Source organism: Tursiops truncatus, chromosome 11 (assembly GCF_011762595.2).
Source record: "Tursiops truncatus isolate mTurTru1 chromosome 11, mTurTru1.mat.Y, whole genome shotgun sequence".
Taxonomy (NCBI): Eukaryota; Metazoa; Chordata; class Mammalia; order Artiodactyla; family Delphinidae; genus Tursiops; species Tursiops truncatus.
Genome location: NC_047044.1, coordinates 88,196,594 through 88,217,179, shown reverse-complemented (window position 1 = coordinate 88,217,179; position 20,586 = coordinate 88,196,594). Strand labels below are relative to the sequence as shown.

Sequence of the window (20,586 nt, the reverse complement as noted above, 5' to 3'; positions counted from 1 at the left end):
ATTATTGATGATTCTTATACTTAATATTCTTATTGATTAACCTCAATATACCTTGAAGCTGACAGGTTTGATCATACCTGTGCTCTACACCAGTGGTGAACAAATCTGGCACGCTGCCTGTTCGTGTGAACAAAGTTTTTTTTGGAACATGAAAAAAACCCCAGATTTTAATGCAGACCATGTCTGCAAGGAAAGTACGGCCTTCATCGGACACAAGAAGCATTGGACATAGGATGTGACAAACAGTAACGCTATAGAGACCATTTTCCTTTCAAATGTACACTAGAATAAAGTCATGTACTCTTACCACTTCATTTCCGAAAAAACCAAAACAGATTCTAATTAATGCATTTTAATTGCCTATATATTGTCATTGTTTCTTTATTTCCTGATAACTATAACTCTTTGCTCATTGCAAAATCAGGTGTGATAAGTATTATTTCTCCATATTTCACCACCAAGCCCAGTACTTTGAGTCCTTAATACATTTCTGATGATATCTGAAATGCATTTTTCACCCAGAGTACTGGAAGTAAAGCATAATGCATAAGCACACATCCCTATACTACCTCAAAGACGCAAATTATAACCTAAAATTGTATTTCAGCACAAAAAGTAAAGAGTAGAGTTTGAGTAATTATCCAAATAATTAAGATTCTCCAAAATGTGTGCTGGAGCTTGAATTAATGAGATCTCTCACTCAAGTTTATGATTTGTGTATTCATTTGCACAAGATTGGGAATTATTAACGAGAAGTTGGTGCCTCCCGCTTCAGAGTACCAACAGCACAATCTGGGGACTGGAGAAACAAGATGTTTCTATAAATTTATAATTCTCTGCCTCCTGTTGTTCAGGAGAATCCCTGTTGGTTGGCCTCCAGAGTTTGAGGAGGCCTCTTTAAAGACTATTTTTATGCTGCTTTACTCTTCTGTTTCATTAATTGCTACTGCTGATTTCTCAGAGAATTTTAATTACAGCTCTTTCACTCTGCTTGTCACCTCAGGCTGTTTCAACAAAGGACACAATTTTAGAAATACAGCAAATAAGGAAAATTTGGCCATCTCATGAATTTTGTACAAATTTATAATAACTGTGTTAAACAACAACAACATGTTTAATTAGGGGCAGAGCTACTGAGGGACAGGATGTGGGAAGAAGCTCCATGCTGAAGCTGGCCTCTTTCCTGAGTATCCAAACGCCCGGGCACTGGAACACTGCAGACTGTTGGAGGAAACATAAAGCTCTTCCTGCTATTTTCTTTTCAAACCAACTAGGAACCAAAAAGCAATTTGTGCTTGTAAACTACTTACGAGAAAGTGCACGTGTTTGAAAAAACAGTAGTACTGTGTGATTTGACACTGAACATGACTACGCCAAATCTGTGACCTGTTCCGTTCCTAATCTTAATGGACATTTCTGTTTCTATAACTTAAAATATGAAAACCTTTAAATATGGTACAGTGAATAAACACATTATGTGAATTAAAAAAAAACCAGATCTTAGGAACATAAGTTTTAAGGATGTGCTTACTTGTTCTCTCAACGTCTCGTCAGCTTCCCAGGGTTCCGCCACCTCGCTCTCCTGGGCTGTGGCCCCGGGGGTACTCGGAGCTGCACGTGGCCCAGCCTCCCGCGGGGTTGGGAGCGGGGCTGGGCGGTGGAGTCCCGCCCCGGGCCTGGCGTCCAGGGCCCCACCTGGGAGAGGTGAGCAACACTAGCCTTGCTCAACCTGTGGAAGAAGAGCCTGCAATCTGGAGAAGAACTAGTGTTCAGTCTGGACCACTACGAAGCCAAGGCCACGCGGCACATCTTCCTCATCAGACACTCCCAGTACCACGCGAACGTCTCCCTGGAAAGAACCGCCCTTTGACCCCACGAGTCGTGAACCGGAAGTACTAACTGGCCTGGGACTCACCAAGCTCGGAGTTGAAGTTTAATAAAATCGTCCGTCCGTCTGTGACCAGCGCTATAGAAACCTCCAACAGCATCAGCTAACACCTGCCAGGCGTCTGGAAATTCAGCACAGTCCTGCTGGGGGGAAGGCGGGCCCGTTGAAGCCGACCCGCCCGGGTCTCGCGGGAAACGGAGGCTGTGCGGAATCACGAGACTGAGCTCGGATGCAGGCCGCCTTCTGGAGCTGCATACATGGGCGGACGGCGAGCATCTTCAGCCGCTACACCTTGAGCGGGCGCGGCCGTTCCCTCCACAGGCGGGCCCCGCGCATCCCTCCGCCTCAGCCGCGTCACCCACCCGGCGGTCCCGCCCGAAGGCCGAGGAGCTGTCCGGACGCTCGGGGACACGGCCTTCAGGCCTCCGGACCGAAGGCGGACCCTCTGAGGGCCGCCTCGAGGGGCCGCTCTCCTCCTCAGCCCTGCGCCCAGCTACCTGCGTGGGAGCCGGCGATGACACGGTTTCTCCCCTCTGACTTCCCCGCATGGGCTGTACTGCCGTTTCGTTTCATTTCTCCAGGACAAGGCGTCGGAAAAGTAGAAATGTCTAAAATTCGGCATATCAGTACATATTTCTGGCCCAGGATGGAAAAGGGAACGTTCAGGTCGTATCTTTGGCAGGGTTTTCTGCGTCACTCTCATCTAACAAGACGCACCTGTGTGGTTTAAGGAGGCCCTTTTGGGGGGATTGGACGAGGCCTGATGTATCAAGGGGTCTTGGTCATGACCACAGGAGCCTTGCGACCCCCGACCCTCAAGACTTCGTCAGCAAAGACAGGCACGGGTGACTCAGGAGCAAGAGGGCGCCAGAGCTTCCATTCATGACACTTCACTTTATACATTCACCTAAGACCCTTTGTCACTTAAATATGTGTCAAAGATTTTCCTCTTCTAGGTTAAAAAAAATAATTTTAAAACATAATTTTTATATTTGAGATTATTCATTTAACTTCTAAAACGTTATAGTTGAATATTAAAAATAATTTCAAGTCGTGAGCATTATTATGATTATCGGCCTTCACTCATTCACTACTGCATACAAAATACCAGCAGTGAGTGTTATTCACTGGCCCCATTAAGAGTCTGACAGTGAATCCTACCCCAGGATGACGTTCGTCATCCTCATAACCTTCTCCATTGTCATGGCGCCATCTTTCCTGCTTTGGATCAGAGTCCACCAGTTCTGCCTGGTCCATTTCATCAGCCTCTTCTGCTTCCTTCCCCTCAGAGAGGAGTTTTTCCAGCAAAGCGTCTATTGGGAGAAAGAACACCAGTCTCAGAAAAATTTACCTTAAATTCGATGATTAAGGGACACTTTTCATGTGCTCTACAGTAAATTGGCATGCCTTCATTTAGCAGACGCTTGGAAACTCCTGGCCTCTGTACTTAAACAATTTTATTCATTTTTTTTTTCTTTCATGACAAGTCACTTCTGGGAATAATCAATAGACTCCCTTTAAATAACTAATGGTAAAACTCAAGTAAGGCTTTGATTTTGAAGAAATGTAGTAAATATCATAAATCTTTCACTTTAAACTTATTTCAGATCCCAGCCATGTACTAATACCATTCTCTTTTTATAGCAGCACAATGTATATGATTAGTGTTCAGTTAATGGCAAACATCATAGCATAATCAAACTTATTATGATTAATTCTTTAGATGGAGTTTGTTTAAAGTACTTATAAGCCATGTAGATAACATGTACCTTGTATGAAAATTAATTCTGAACAATAATAATCTAAAACAAAAATATTGCAAATTACAGTTGATCAGAATGCCAAATTAATAACCCAAAACTCTGATTTGTGATTAAAAGTTGTGCTTCCCAAATTTCTGCAACTAAAGATATGAAACCTTATTAACTATCTATACTACTAGCAGCTAACCCAGGCTGCATACAGAGGCACAGATGGCTAATTGGCTTCAGTTGGTAGAGAGTCATTTAAAATAAATTTTCTTTAAATTTTGTTATAAAAATTTTCAAAGCTGTAACAGATGGTTTTATGATAAATATTGCCCTTCACAGATGACCTGACTTCTATCCCTTTCCCCACCTAGATTTGATAGAAAGAGTGACAACTGAACTATCTACCTCCGTCTACCACCTAATTGATATCTATTGCAGCAGCTTTTATGCAGATTTCCAGCCTCTAAACGCACCTGTGCATAGTGTTTCCTGCGTAAATCTGGGGCTCCATTCCCACCTTAGCTTCACAGTGTATGCAGCCCACAATATTCCAGAGACCTGGGTGCACAGGTAAGTAATGATGAGGTTTTTGCAAAAGAGTTAATTAATTTTGTGTAGCTTCTAATTGAGTATAATTTGCCTTGTTCTTATTTGCAGGAGCAAACATTTTATTTTGAAATTTAATCAGCATGGATTTATCCATATTCTTAAAATCATTTACAACTTTATTTCCAGTGCACATTCCTTTTCCCTCAAGTCTTCTCCCATTCTCCATATTAAAAATAACTGCATGTTGTCCATGTATCATTATGGAAACAGAAAATGCTCATCCTACTTAGTGATTGCCCTAAATTTTTCATTTTTTATGTTTGAGTTTAAATGACTAATGCCAATTAACACAGAGCAAGATAGCACACACACATACAGGGTGATGGGGAGTATTTAAAAATAGAAAAAAAGTCACTTTGATCCCTATCAAGTTGTGAGCAGTAAATATTTTGTGAGATTAGTACATTGATAAAGTGGGAATTAGCCAAGAGTTATTTGAGTTACAATAGAAATTAACCACATTTATGCATGGAACATTGCCAGATTTTAGGTTGACTCTGTTATATAGTATTTTCTTGAATAACATAATTAGAGTAATATTATAATAATTTTTTAAAATTCCTTATGGATTAAATCTATAAGAAAATACTGATTAAATCAATTAAAGTTGATAAGAGAATAGTAATTTTCTAATGGATTTATTGTACCCACTGCATTTAGCATCTCAAAGAAAGGCTAAAAGAAACAATTTTAGAGAAAAGAGAAATAATTTTTATCTTGGAGTGTATTTTTGCAAATAACAACTGTACGAATATTTATAGAGTTAATTATAAAGGAAATTTTACCTTCATATGTAAAAAACAAAAACTCTATCATCTCTCTGTCTCACATATGCATTTCTTTAAAACCCATGGGAAAATTGTCTTATGCTTTTTCTTAATTTTATGAAGAATTTTAAGAGGCTAATGTATAATCTAACAAATTGCCACTCTAATGAATGTTCTCATAATTTTTAAATCATTACTATATCCTTATTAATTTTAATTCACATGGAAAAACTATGTAGCCAGATAAATACAGATAAAGCTATATGCATAGAGCATGTATTCAGTATTTATATATGGTGGGAAATTTAGTTCTGTTTATTTTTTCTATTGTTTTTCTATTCTCTGTTTTTTTTATTTCACATAATCGTTATTATTTTCTTTCTTTTAGCTTTGGGCTGAGTTTGTTCTTCTTTTTCTAGTTCTTTGAGTGTAAATTTAGATTATTGTGATCATTTTTTTAATTTTTAATTCTTTTTAAATTTTTTTTTAAATTTTCTTTTTTAAAAAATTTTTATTGAAGTATAGTTGATTTACAATGGTTTGTTAGTTTCTGCTCTACAACAAAGTGAATGAATTATACATATACGTATATCCACTCTTTTTTAGATTATTTTCCCATATAGGTCATTACGGAGTATTGACAAGAGTTCCCTGTGCTATACAGTAGGTCCTTATTAGTTATCTATTTTATATATAGTAGTGTGTATATGCCAATCTCAATCTCCCAACTTATCCCTCCCCTGCCAAGTTTTCCCCCCTGGTAACCATAAGTTTGTTTTCTACATCTGTGACTCTATTTCTGTTTTGTAAATAAGTTCATTTGTACCATTTTTTTAGATTCCACATATAAGCGATATCATATGATATTTGTCTTTCTCTGTCTGACTTACTTCACTCAGTATGATAATCTCTAAATCCTTCCATGTTGCTGCTAATGGCATTATTTCGTTCTTTTTTATGGCTGAGTAATATTCATTGTATATATGTACCACATCTTCTTTATCCATTCATCTGTCAATGGACATTTAGGTTGCTTCCATGTCCTGGCTATTGTAAATAGTGCTGCAGTGAACATTGGGGTGCATGCATCTTTTCAAATTATGGTTTTGTCTGGATATATGCCCAGGAGTGGGATTGCAGGATAATATGGTAGCTCTATTTTTAATTTTTCAAGGAACTTCCATACTGTTCTCCATAGTGGCTGTGCCAATTTACATTCCCAACAATATTCCCTTTTCTCCACACCCTCTCCAGCACTTATTGTTTGTAGATTTTTTGGTGATGGCCATTCTGATTGGTGTGAGGTGATACCTCATTGTAGTTTTGATTTGATCTTTCTTCTTTTAATGTAGGCATTTATTGCTTTAAACTTCTTTTTTTAGTACTGCTTTTGCTATATCTCCTAAGTTTTGGTATGGTGTGTGTTCATTTTCATGTCTCAAGATATTTTCTAATTTCCTTTTTGATTTCTGTTTGACCCATTAGTTGTTCAAAAGTATTCATTTACTTATTCATCTCACTTATGTGGAATCTAAAAAACAAAACAAAACAAAATGAAAACAGACTCTCAGAGAACAAGTGGTTGCCAGAAGGGAGGGGTGGGGATGGGGGTGAAATAGGTGAGGGGGTTAAGTGGCATAAGCCTCCAATTATATAATAAATAAGTCACTGAGATATAATATACAGCATAAGGAATATGATCAATAACATTGTAATAACTTTTTTTACCCATACAGATGATTACTCAACTTATCATGGTCATCATTTCATAATGTATGCAAATATCAGATCATTATATATTACACCTGTAACTAACATAATATTGTACAACTATATTTCAATAAAATAAAAAAGAGAAACTAAAAGGTGTTAATTCCCATTAATTTGAGAATTTTCCAATTTTATTTCTGCTACTGGTTTCTACTTTTATTTTATTTTATTTGTTCAGAAAATATACTTGGCATGATTTCAATTTTCTCACATTTGTTAAGACTTGTTTTGTGACCTATTTTGTGATCCATGTGCACTTGAGAAGAATGTGTATTGCCCTAAGCTTGGGTGGACTGTTGTATAAATATTCGTTAGGTTCATTTGGGCTATAGTATTATTCAAGCCCTCTGTTTCTTTATTGGGCTTCTGTCTGTTCTATTCATTATAACCAATATTGAGATCTTCTGTTATTATTGTGTTATTGTCTATTTCTCCTTTTCATTCTGTCAATGTTTGCTTAATATATTTGCTTCAATTTGGGGTGCATGTATATTTACAACTGTTGTATCCTCTTGATGAGTTGACCCCTTTATCATTATATAATGTCCTTGTCAGTTGTGACAGTTTTAACTTAAAGTCTATTTTGTCTTATATAAGTATGGCCACTGCTGCTCTCTTTTGATTACCATTTACATAGAATATCTTTTTCTGTCCTTTCACTTTCAGGGATGTCCTTAAATCTAAAGTACATCTCTTGTAGACAGCGTATGGTTGTATCTTGTTTTCTAATTCATTCAGTTATGCTATGTCTTCTGATTATAGAATTTAATGTATATTTAATGTAATTAATGATAGGGAAGGACTTTCTATTTTCATTTTTTCATTGTTTTCTCTTGTAGCATTTTTGTCCCTCTTTTCCTCTCTTGCCATTTCCCTTTGTGTTCTTTTGAGTTTTTGTAACGGCATACTTCAATTCCTTTCTTATTTTGTTTATCTTCTATAGGTAGGTGTTTTCTTTGTGGTGACGATGGGCCTCACATAAAACATCTTATATTTAAAACACTGTTTTAAGCTGATAACAACTTCAATCAGATACAAAAACTCTACTCTTTTCTTCTCCCCTCACCACACTTTATGTTACTGATATCACAAATGGCATCTTCTTATATTTTATATATTTTTATTATTAAAGTTTTTCCATACTTTGTCCATTATAGTCTATCCAGAGTTAAAACTTGTTCATGTACCACCATTACAGTCTTACAGTATTCTGTATTTGTCTGTATATTTTTCTTTACCAGTAAGCTTTTATACTTTCATATGCTTTCGTGTTGCTGTCTAGCATCGTTTCATTTCAACTTGAAAGACTCCCTTTAGCATTTCATGTAAGTCAGGTCTAGTGCTGATGAACTCCCTCAGCTTTTTACCTGAGGAAGTATTTATTTTTCCTTCATTTTTGAAGGACTGCTTTGCCAGATATAATTATATTTTTTTCTTTCAGAACTTTGAATGTATCATTTCCACTCCATCTGGCCTTTAAGGTTTCTGCTGAGAAATCTGCTGAAAAACTGATGAGATCTCTTTTATGTGGCAGATCACTTTTCTCTTGCTGCTTTCAAAATTCTCTCTCTGTCTTTGACTTTTGATGTTTGATTTTAATGCGTTTTAGTGTGGTCTTCTTTGGGCTCATCCTAGTTTGGTCTGTTGGGCTTCTTGAAACTGAGTGTCCATTTCCTTACTGACAATTTACAAGTTTTCAGCCATTATTTCTTCATATCAGCTTTCTGCCTCTTTCAGTTGTTTCCTCCTGGGACTCATATAATGTGTATATTTGTCCTGTGTGTCCCATAAGTCCCTTAGACTTTCTTCACTCTTCTTCATTTTTTTTCTTTTTGTTTCCCTAACTGAATAATTTCAAATACCTATCTTTGAGCTCACTGATTTTTTTCTTCTGCTTAATCAAGTCTGCCCTTGAACCTCTCTACTGATTTTTTTTCAATTCAGTTATTGTATTCTTCAGCTCTAAAATTTCTGTGTGGTTCTTTTTAATATGTTTATCTCTTTCTTGATGTTCTCATTTTGTTATATATAAAATTCTTTGTCAGGTAGTTCATATACTTCCATTTCTTTAAGATTAGTTTCTGGAGATTTATTTTGTTCCTTTGCTTGGGCCGTGTTTTCCTCTTTCTTCGTATACCTTGTTTTACTTTGTATTGGGATTTGAGCATTTGAAAAAAACAGCTACCTCTCCCGGTCTTTATGGAGTGGTTTCATATAGGGGAAGAAAGTTACCAATCAGTCCAGCTAGAGATTTGCGGGGCCTTTCAAATATTTTCTGTAGATGCATATTCCCTGGGCTTCTGTGATGCACACTACGCTTTCCCTGCTCCCCTCTCTTCCTGCCAATGCAGAGACCATCAAGCTGCATCAACCTCTTCTGTTGCCCCGCATATCCTCTGGAGTGGCAGCAAGCATCCCAGCTCTTCTTTGTTCTCCTAAATCCATGGTCCCCAGGCATTTAGAGTATATCATACCCTGTCAGCATTCTGAGACAGAAACCAGTCCCTCAGGCAGCACCCCCCAAAAAAGCTGCAACATTGGAACCACAATCCAAATCTTTCCCAAGGGAGAAGCTGGGAGTTGGGGGTTTTCTCCTATTCATTTTGCACTGAGCTGGGGGGGAAGTGGTGAGTGAGTTTGCGCTAGTTCAAACCATTGCCTTTGTTCTCAGAGTCCTCCAAACTGGCACCCATTCCTATTATGCATTTAGATTCAGCAAGAGAGAAACCCGTCCCTTGGATAGACCCCTAAAAAGTCTGAATGTTAGGCATATGTTCTAGTCTTCTCTTTCCCAGCCAAGGGAGAAGCTGGGAGCTGGGAGTTTCCTCCTGATCCCACTCTGCTGTGAGGAGGAGCTCTGCAAAATGAGTGCCATGAATTTTCCTGCTGATTTTTATGTGGCCGGTTTTGCACTTGCCTGTGGTGCAAGAGCCTTTTAACATGTTTCTGGATTTCTCGCAAAGGAAATTGAATTGGTGTCTCCAGGGGGGAAGGAGGGTCTAGGGCTTCTTATTCTGCAATCTTGCTGAAGTCACCAAACATAAATTCTTAGTAATTTTTAAAGTACACTCTATACAAGCAAATAGCACTTTATCATTTCATTTGACTTTTAACTATAAAAATAATTGACCCATATAGAAAACTGGTTCCTTTATAGTGTTCAGCTTATCGAATCAATGTTGTTTCTTTTTAGGTATAAAGCATTTTCTTTTTCCTGTTGGCTTACATATGCTGGAAAGAAACTGTGCCAAGTGAGAAACTGCAGAAATATTCCAGTCAAAAAATTGTTTTTTTTCTTGGTCAACTGGAATGAAACGTAAGTTTAATCTTTATTCTGGCAGGATCATTTGTCTAATAAAGATCAGGGGTTTTTTCACCCTTTTCTTAAGTGAAGGGTATGATTTTTTTTTAAATATTGTCAGTTGATTTGATTCAGTGATGTGATGAATATGCTAGGTATAATAGATAACTGATTTCAATTCAGCAGATTAAAGGTCCATTTAAAAATCTAGATAAGTGTCCAATCTACGTGTGTTGAACTGCTCAAAGATTGAAATTGGGAAAGGGAGAATTATTAATCATTCACAGACTGTGGATAAAAGGAATACCCTCTACTTGGGGTTAGAGGGAGGTAGATTCCAGATATAACAAAGAAGAAAGAAATCACCTAGTAACATATGTAGTCTCCATTTTTCCCCAAAAGCCAGTTATAAATTTGTTTAAACAATCAAGTTTTTGAACAGTAATTATCTATGCATTGTGTAAACTGTCACCTAATTTGGGGTAAGCAACTCCTACTTCATAATTTTATAGAGATTTATTAAATGAAGAAGGAAGAGTACCTTCTTGACACTATCCATGCCTTCCTCTTCTTCTCTGCCTCCCACCTCAAGCCTTTGCTTTACTCAGAATCTCAGGGGGCTCCTAGGCTCCATCTATGGTTTTTATATGGTTACCATTGCTTTTCCTTGCTATTCCCATGACACTGCTCTGCTGTCCTTTCTCTGGGGTCTCCACTGATCCGCTGAGAACCAATTTTCTTCCCACCACAGTAGAAGCAAACTCCCCAGCCTACTATCCATCAGCCATTTCAGAAGATCAGGCTTTCTTAGGAGATAATTTGATTCCCAGTATTGTACTGTCCTATTGATATATATGAGCCAAAACTTCTGGGACTCTGAAGATGGTGTTAGAATAGTACCATCTATCCCACTCTTAGTGGGGAGACTGAGTCCTGAGGCATAACATGTGTTCCTCAATTCTTACATACTCCAAAGCAAATCTTCCTTCTAGGTCTGTGACAACCTTTATCTCTTCTTGAAAACCTGACCTTCAATTACAAAATCCCCTTCCATTGCACAGAATCATTTCTGCTTGTAAAATTCTTTAGTGGCTCCCCAATTCCTATAAGGTAAAATACAAGTAATTTAGCATAGCACACAAGGCCCTCTGTGGTTTGGTCCCTGCCTATCTCTGCACTTTCATCTCTGGAGTTAGCCCCACTGTCTGCCCATGCACCCAGCCAGCCACTCTCTGCGTCTGATCTACTTACCCTAGGAACTGAGAAATCACGCCTCTGCTAGGGGTCATCCATCTGTCAGAAGGACAGTGTCTTCACTGCCTACTTTGGGAACTCCTAATTATCTTCCAGAACACTCCTCCACCTTCTCTATAAACCCTTTCCTGTATCATTCTGTAAAAATTGGCCACCTTTTCCTTTTTCGTTTGGTCTGAACCTCAAAGTACTGTCTTATGGTCGCTTACTGAATGTGTTTGTTTACATTTCTGTTTGCTTCTGCTAAAGGATACAAAGATTTTTATTTTCAAATTTTAAAATTTTATCCCTAGCAGATAAAGCAGCACCAGACAGAGTAAGAGTCCAGGAAGTGTAGCTTGGAAAGTGAATGAATTTTGTATAATAAGTGATTCCTCAAAAATGCATTAACCAGCTCAATTACTAGAATTATTCTTCTGACTTAATTAAAACATTCCTGGTTGTTTCAAAAAGTCAGATTCATTTTCAACTGACAGATATGTGCTATTATTTAAACAATTCAAGGGGAAAATCTACTAATTCTAAAGTCAAAGAAAAAAAATCTCAAAATAAATGGAAAATCATTAGTGTTGTTGGAATAACTTCATTGGTATACTTTTCTTCTCTTCCTTCAAGAGTGCATGAGTGTTTCTCTTCCATCCTCCCTATCCCATCCCTCTAGGTGGTCACAAAGCACCGAGCTGATCTCCAAGAGGGAGGAGATATGGGGACATATGTATATGTATAGCTGATTCACTTTGTTATAAAGCAGAAACTAACACACCATTGTAAAGCAATTATACTCCAATAAAGATGTTAAAAAAATAAAATATAAGTAAAAAATTTAAAAAATAAATTAAAAAAAGAGAGTGCATGATTGTTATCTTTCCTGTGAGAGTTTCTCACAGGAACAGAACAGATACTGTCGTCTCCATTTTACAGATCAGAATATTAATGTTTATGAAGCTTAATTAACTTGCCCCAGGTCCCACAACCAGTAAGTGACAGAACTAGTGCTCAGACCCACTCTGACTCCAAAGCTGAGGTTTTTACTGTGATTTTCATACTGTTTCTTACAACATATAAAATCTTGGGCTGAGTATTTATATTCTACAAATAGTTCTCACATCTTAAATTAAAACAAAACTCTACTTCTTTTTTTCAACAGCAGCCATGACATTTTTTCCCTCTACTTTGCAGCAAAACCCTTCCGAGGAGTCGTCTGTATTCACGTTCTTCCATTTTTTTCCTCTGCTCTCATGCATTCTCCAATCAGGCTTTCATCGTCTCTGCTCCACCGAAATTGACCATTAGAGTCACTCATGACCTGCAAAGCTAAATCTGATATTTGTTTCTCAGTCTTCATCTTACATGATCTGGTAGGAGCTGGCTCCCACATTCTTTAAGCTTTTCCCCTCCCTCGCTGGGCATTCCTTCTCCATATTCTTTTCTTCTCCCAGACTGATCATAGTCTTAACCCTAAAGCCTCTTCTGTTATATCTATCTTTACTCCTTAGTTTTCTCTTATAGTCACATAGCTTTAAATGCCATCTGTATGCCAACAGCTCCCAAATTTATTTCGCCAACACAGGCATCAGTCACAAACTTCACACGTACTCACTCAACATGTCTAAAACTAAACTCTTGATCTTACTCTCCAAACTTGTTCCAGCCATGGATGGCCACTCTGGATGATCATTTCCAGTATCGGTTGTTCAGGTCAGATCCTTAGCCTAAATTTCCTTCTCTCAGAACACGATGTCCAGGAATCCTACTGTCTCTCTCCTCAAAATATTTCCAGAACATTACTTCTCATCACTTTCACTGGTCTAGGCCACCATCATATCTACCCTGTATTCCTACAGTAGCCTTGAAATAGTCACCCTACTTCTCTTGCACCTTTAGAATCCTTCTCACACAGCAGTTAAAGTAACCTCTTTTAAAATGTAAGTCAGGCCACATCATTCTTCTGTTTTATAATCCTACAACGGCTCCCTTTTTCACTCAGATAAAAGTCAAAGTCCTTACAATGGTCTGTTATTTTATATTAGTGTTAATAAGGGAGTTCTATACAATGTGACTTTTTAAATCTTCCATTTTCACTATCAAAAACTTATTCTGATTTTAGAAAAGCTGTCTCATATAGAAGAAAAGAATGTTTAAGAAAAATTTTAGTGCTTACTCATTTTTAAACAGCAGAGTAAGGCAAACATACGGTTAAAACTTGAGGTCTGTGCCAACAGCTTGGATATAAAGAAGCAATCTGACTTCACTTATTGAATTGTCTCTTAAAGTATTTTTCTTCCTTGTTTTGTGTAAAAGTTCATTCCTTTGATTTTTCAACAGCCATGTAGAAGTTAATAAAAAAAGATTTCTCAGTGACTCTGAGATTATTCTGGCTTCAAAAATCCATATCTATTCAAGAAATGAATAAATAACTATTTGTAAAGCATATATTCTTACCCTAGAAGAATTTATCTTTATTAATAAAAATGACAGAATGGAGATTGGAAGTAACTATCCACTGTAACTTATCGAATTTTTTGTCATTCTTGATATGAAAAGCTCACTAATAAGTGAAGTTATACATGAAGAAGCCAGACTCAATGGAAAAAAGAACTTTCCAGATTATGTGAGAAATAAAGTGAAATTATAGCTTCCATCCTACCACAGCAATATGAAAACTGAATAGCAAGTCAATTACAGGTAAAAGAATATTCAAGAAATTACTGTGCATTCCACAGAATCATCAACATTTTATGTTGAGTTTCAGAGCTTCTTTTAAGCTGAGAAATATGTTCACATTACATTGAATGAATATTATGACCATGAAGGAATATGAAAGAAAAGAGACTTTTAGCTTTAGATGTCTAAATGTGTAATAATTTAATTTTCAATAGTCTAAATTTCACTAATCTTGTAAAATAATTTTTTTTACTCTAGTCATTATTTCCCTTCCTTACTTTTAACTAGAATTATATTTTATCTGTCTACAATGGCTAATATAAGTTTTTACATTGTTGATAGAATACTGAATATAAGGCTGATATACAACCTGCCATTTGCCACATACTGTGTTATGTAATATTTGTTCCATTTATGGATAAGAAAAACAAGACTTAGGAAGGTTAAATTCATCACTCAAAGAAGAACATCTGTTTAGTCATGGGGCCAATATTTGAATGCACATATATGCAAATCCAAGCCTCTGATTCATCTTCTCCACTCATAGCTTACATATTGACATCTCTGAGTTATTATTAACTCAATGACATCATGCCCTAAACCGCACATATATCTCCTACCCCATGCTCCTCCTCTGTGTTTTCTATCTGTTAAAGGTAATCCACTACAACATAATCTGGAAGCCTGGAATTCATCTTTAATTCTTCATTGTCCTATTCCACTAATATGCTGTTAGTCAAATATTAGTTATCCATTCAAACTCTAAAATAGCCCTTCTGTCTTTCCTTTTGTTAGATGTCTTACTGCCACCTGGGTCTGGACCTCTCTATCTCAGAGAACAGCATGTTGAGGGGAGAGATGTGTACTTCCTCAAAATCAGTTATGATCACTGGGCTGAATTAACTCCTCCTCATTCCTAAGGCTGAATGCTGCCTAGCCACACACAAAAGGAGGTCACCAAACTCTTATTTTACACACTGAGTAAGGACTGCTGCCCATATCCAGATTAGACAGCCAACTTCTTGTGTGAGAAGACACTCGATACTACCTGAGGCCTCACCTGGGCCAACCTCAGTAAGCACTTTCCAACCGGATGATAGACTTTGGTCACAATCAGTCCTCTAATAATCACCCACTGCTAAAACAAGTGGACTTCAAAGTTCAACTGGGAATTACAAGGCCAGTGGATTCTGTTCATACTCCTCACACCTAACGGCATGAGATATCATCCAATACAAATTGCCCATTTGCTCTTCCAGTCACTTTCCTTTTACTTCTTCCCATTCCTTGGTGAATCAGTTCCCATTAATCTTCCCCTACATGCTAACGTCTGTTCCAATTTTCCCATTTCTTCATAGCATTCTCATCTTCTAGTGAACATATTCCCCCCATCTCAACTTTTTGAAAAATGTCTTCTTGTCTCATAAATAGATCTCTCCTAAGCCCCATACTTCTCTTGAGGCTCTTGTATCCTTCTTCCTGTCCATGATTAGGGACCTCAGATCACACTCTCAACTTTCTGTCAAAAGCCCTTTATTCTTAGATACTTCTACCACCCAGGTGTACCCCTCCCAATCTTACAGTATCATTTATAACCTTCTAGGCAGTCTCATATATATTGGTAGATTCAATGCCCAAATTCAAGGTTTTTTCCACTATTAACAATCTTGTGTTTATCCTTAGCCACTTTTTTTGTCCATATCTACAATCCATCCAGGGTCTGAGTTTGATTCACCTTGACATATCCAGGAATTGTATTGTCTGTTACATCTCAGCAATCAGCCCCCAAATTCCTGGAATCTCATTATCACCCAGAATAGTCCACATTTAAAATTATAAACAACTCTCTATGCTTTTAGCTCTCTCATTTAAACATTTCCTTTTGCCATTAGGAAAAATCTCAGATCCCTTTGCCTAGCATACAGAGTTCTTAAACATCCTGGCAACCACCTGTCTTTCTAATTGCATCCTCCATAACTTTCCAGATCACCTTGACTACATTCTGTGTTCTAGCCACAATGAGCTGCTCACCACTCCTCAGCTACATGCATATATGCCCTTGTCTATGCACTTTTCTTTTCTTGGAATATTCTTTTCCAAATCTCCATCTGATTGTAACCAACTTACTCTTTAAGACCCATTATGAGTTATTTCCTGCCGTCCCCCCATTCCCTAAGACAATGTTAACCATTCTTTTATTATGTAATTGTAATTGCTCAAGTTATTGTAATTTTTAAAAATAAACTTATATATCAAAATTATAGCAATCCCCATAGAGTAATCAATCTCATTACTCTATGTACTTCTGCTATATTTCTACTTTTACAAGATACAACACAAAATTTAAGAGGATGCCTCGATTCAAATAGTTAAAATATTTTTGTCATATAACATTATGTTACAAGGAAATATTTATGAAAACATGGTTGCAAATGGGTAGATAACCTACTTCTTTCTTTTATTTTAAGAATCAATTTTCCTCTTGAAATAAAGTCACTTCCAAGGGAATCCATGCTCACTATAAAACTGTTTGGGATTACCTGTGCAACGAACAATGCGGATTTATTGGCCTGGACTTGTCTTCCGCTGTTTCCAAAACAGTAAGTATATCATTTGTGATTAATAAAACTTCCATCTCAATAAAAACCTCCTTGGAACTGTATAGTGAGCTGTATTTGGCATAATGAGAAAATCAAGGAGACATTTTATTCTAAATTTGAGATAGCTCAATATAAATCATGACTATTGAAAGTGGGACTGTAAAGCAAAATGTAGAAGTGGCTTTAGAAACAGGCCTCATGCTCAGTTTGTCAACTGGGTCATGAAAAGGTATTGGCATGACCAATCTCAATTTCTTTTCCTTATGTGACCAGCCAGTTTCTCTGGAATTACTAATTCAAAATGATTTAGATCAGTACTGTCATTTAGAAACAATATAAGTCATGAAATTCTGGCTGAAGTAAAATTATTCAATGTAATTAGTTTACTGACCTTTTATTGCCAAGAAGAAATATATGTCAACTTTAAGAGGATATTTTTCAGAAAAGTAAGCCAAATAGGAGTTCTGATATTCTATCAGAACTAATTGCCATTGAAAAATTAACTGTTGATTTAACCATAAGGATTTGGAATTATTAATGCTTAGAATATTTGATAAAGTCAGTTACATGATTTTTCAGTGTTATTAAGGAAAAAATATTTTAAATAAAACAGCTTAGTGACTTTTCCATGGCAAGACTTGCTTTAGAATCAAATTGTAAAATACATGACTTTCGAAGAAATAGAACCTATATTGTTATTTTAATATTATTATAAAGGATGTTTCTGCCCCTGCTCTTTTAGGAAGATTTGGTAATATAAAAATGTTAGGAAAATTCATCAGCTTTTAGTTTCCACATTTAGTCAATATAAATAAATTGTCATCAAAGCAACTGTGATACATTTTTAAAATCATTTTTTATTAGGTTAATTATGACATGCTGTGTGTGTGTTGCTCTTTTATTAGTTTTCATGTTATAGCCAATTTCCACATGTATGAGGACAGGGAATGTATTTTCTTTATAATTTCTATCATCTAACATGGTATCTCTTATAAATAGGCAATCAGTACAGGTTTGTTTATTAAATTGAATTGGAAAAATATCAATCTCTGTAGGAGATTTAGAATGAAATAAAATTTCAAAAGTCTATAAGAAACAGTTCAGCCCTAAAAGGAATACCAACTGCTGTTAGCAGATATTTCAAAAATCTGATTTGTGGGCTAGAAACTTTCATTACTTTCTCACTAGGAGCAGCTATGCAGGTGCCCTTCCATCTCATGAGTGAGTTTCTTTAAAGTTTCAACTGCAGTATTTGTAAGATCTAGCATGTTTGTAGAATACATTTCCAGTTACTCACTGAAAAAGAATTTAATCCATTTTATGCCTGCTCATCATCCAACATACTACTTTTCACATAACAGGTAATCAAAAATTGTTAAACATATAAAAAGTTTAGAATATTTTTATCTTTCAAGCTACTCTTCAAAGCTTTTTTCTACATGGTTGTGATAGTAAAACACTGCCTCCATGTTGTTTTGTCATCTGTCACTTAACTTCTGGTAAACACTTTATATGCGAGTGATCATGGACAATGGGCATCTTTAAGAAATGCCATCTGGGACTGATACTAAATGGTTTTCCTAAGAGAAAGTGGCAAAATTGTGGTTGATGAGACATCACAGAAACACAACTTACTTCAAAGAAAGCTTCAATAAGGATTTGTAAATGTATTTCCAAAAGACTATTTCTTATGAAAATCAGAAAATCTGCCTCTCTCCTGGGCTAACCAACTTAAAGAAATCCAGATCTTTTAAGACATCAGAAATCCACCATGTGGGCCATTTGGGGAGACGTAATAACTCCCACTGTGCTCACTGCTTTGAGTTACAGAGATTCTAACCCAATTTATTTGATGGAGATATTTCCAGATCACAGCAAATAAGTCACTTAATTTCATTTTCTTTCATGGAGTGACCCCTGCCCATAAACATTTGGTATTGAATCTATCATTTATTACAACTTGAATTTCTCATACCCAGCCATGTGGAGCTGTAATGAGCATTTATGTCTCTATTTTTTCCAAGATACACACAACCTGAAAATATGCAAAATTAAAGGTTTCTTATCTCTTTGTGGTTTTGAGAAGTGGATTTCAGAAGAACCAATGAAGATTAAACTCAGATGTATTGGTTATAACTACATCGAGAGTGTGTACAAATAAAAATAAACAACATTTTCAAGCACACAAATTCACCTTCAACCCTATTAAAAAATATGTTTCAAAAACTAAGGTAATGGGCTTCCCTGGTGGCGCAGTGGTTGAGAGTCCGCCTGCCGATGCAGGGGACACGGGTTCGTGCCCCGGTCCGGGAAGATTCCACATGCTGCAGAGCGGCTGAGCCCGTGAGCCATGGCCGCTGAGCCTGCGCGTCCGGAGCCTGTGCTCTGCAACAGTGAGAGGCCCACGTACCGCAAAAAAAAAAAAAAAGGTAAAATTTTGCCCACGAAAGTTTTATAATCCTCTCCTTTGCAGACAGGACTTATACCATATCTATATTCACAATGCCTCCACACTGCAGTAAGAAAGTGTTATTCTCACCTCAATAATTTCTATGACCTACCTTCCCTACTTAAATTCAAAACAAATAGTATGGTGGTTACTTAGCATTCCTAAATTGTGGTAAACTCCTTCAATGCAGAGAGTCTCAACCTTTATTGAACAATAGAATCTCCTGGGGAGATTTAAAAATAAACCCATGTGTTCCCAAAGATTCTAATTTAACTGGTCTGTGGAGGGGCCCAAGCATCGGTATTTTCAGAGCTCCTGAGATGCGTTAAAGCCCAGGAAATTCAGAATCTTTTGCGGAATTTCAAAAGAGGCCTAAATAAATCTTAATCTTAATAAAATTTAATTCCTTAGACTGTTGTCTGAGTAGCCAACCCTGATCCCACTATAAATGATCATTTCAGGTATATCCTTAAAATCAAATAATAGAAGCAAGTTGTGGATGAAAATTCCTTATCATTCTTCCATCCTGTACAAGAAAGACCCTCAGAGCTCAACTAATTCAAATATCTCATTTATATGTGAAGATCTTTATGATGAAGGAAGGTTAAAGGGGCTGGCTAGAGGTCACTGGGCTACTTAGGAATAGAACAAGAACCAGAATGAAGGGCTGACTTCTCTCCTCTCCACACGTGTTACTACATCAAGCTACCTCCCTTCCTGCCCTTATGTGCCATGCCCTGCTCCATGAATGCACTGTGAAAACCTCACTGCCTGTCTCAGCCTTACCTGGGCTCTGCTCTTGGGCATGAAACCTGTTAGACCTATGAGAGTCAGAGTCCCAAAGAGTTTCACAGTATGAGATCTTCTGGAAGTGCTGGTTTCAGAATGCCAAGCCATGGATGTATAGAATCCTATAGCTAAAAATGACAATAATTAATGTATTCAAACCACTTTTTTATTGTCTGAGGAAACAGGGACCCAGAGAGGGTAAACCAACCCATCTGTTCGCCTGGTGCCACAGATTTTGGTTTGGTTTTTCTAGGCATAGGAATTGGTACAATATTGAAATTAAAAGGATCCTTAAGAATAGAAATGCTATATTTATCAGCGTGGTCCTTTTCTAATGACATCTTATTCAAAATCTCCACGTATAAGATCAACGAACAGTCTATGTACATGCTAGATGGGGGGGGGGGCAGGGTGGCATTTGAAATTCTGGAGTCAAATCTATTTGCCATCTCCTCAATACCTTTCTAAAGTCTACTCCCCCAACCACAAAGCCATATGAAAACAAATATAAAACTCTTGAAAACCACTGATTTTGTGCAAGAAGCTCAAAGAACTTAAGGTAATTAAGGCTAGTTAATGAAGACAGGGTACAGATGTCCTGATATAATGTCTGGTGTGCTTTCCACTATATGAAACTGTTTCTGGCATGTTTTCCTTTTCCATGTTTTTGTTTGTTTGCTTAATTTTAACTGACTTAATAAACCTTTTCACAGCATTGTAAGCACAGGAAGCTCAGCTTGGTGC

General features: G+C 37.0%; 1 protein-coding gene across 6 annotated transcripts in view; it reads left to right on the top strand.

Moving 5' to 3' along the window:
• The window catches only part of PIK3C2G (phosphatidylinositol-4-phosphate 3-kinase catalytic subunit type 2 gamma), a 366,119-nt gene that overhangs the window by 87,146 nt on the left and 258,387 nt on the right, over positions 1–20,586 (top strand). For 5 of the 6 annotated variants that reach the window (XM_019936884.3, XM_073788986.1, XM_073788987.1 and 2 more), the window contains exons 11-14: positions 4,011–4,209; positions 9,979–10,101; positions 16,473–16,604; positions 17,793–17,825. In XM_019936884.3, coding sequence (XP_019792443.2) covers positions 4,011–4,209; positions 9,979–10,101; positions 16,473–16,604; positions 17,793–17,825 — 487 coding nt within the window. The remainder of the gene's footprint in view (positions 1–4,010; positions 4,210–9,978; positions 10,102–16,472; positions 16,605–17,792; positions 17,826–20,586) is intronic. The other variant, XM_019936917.3, reaches the window with a different exon arrangement.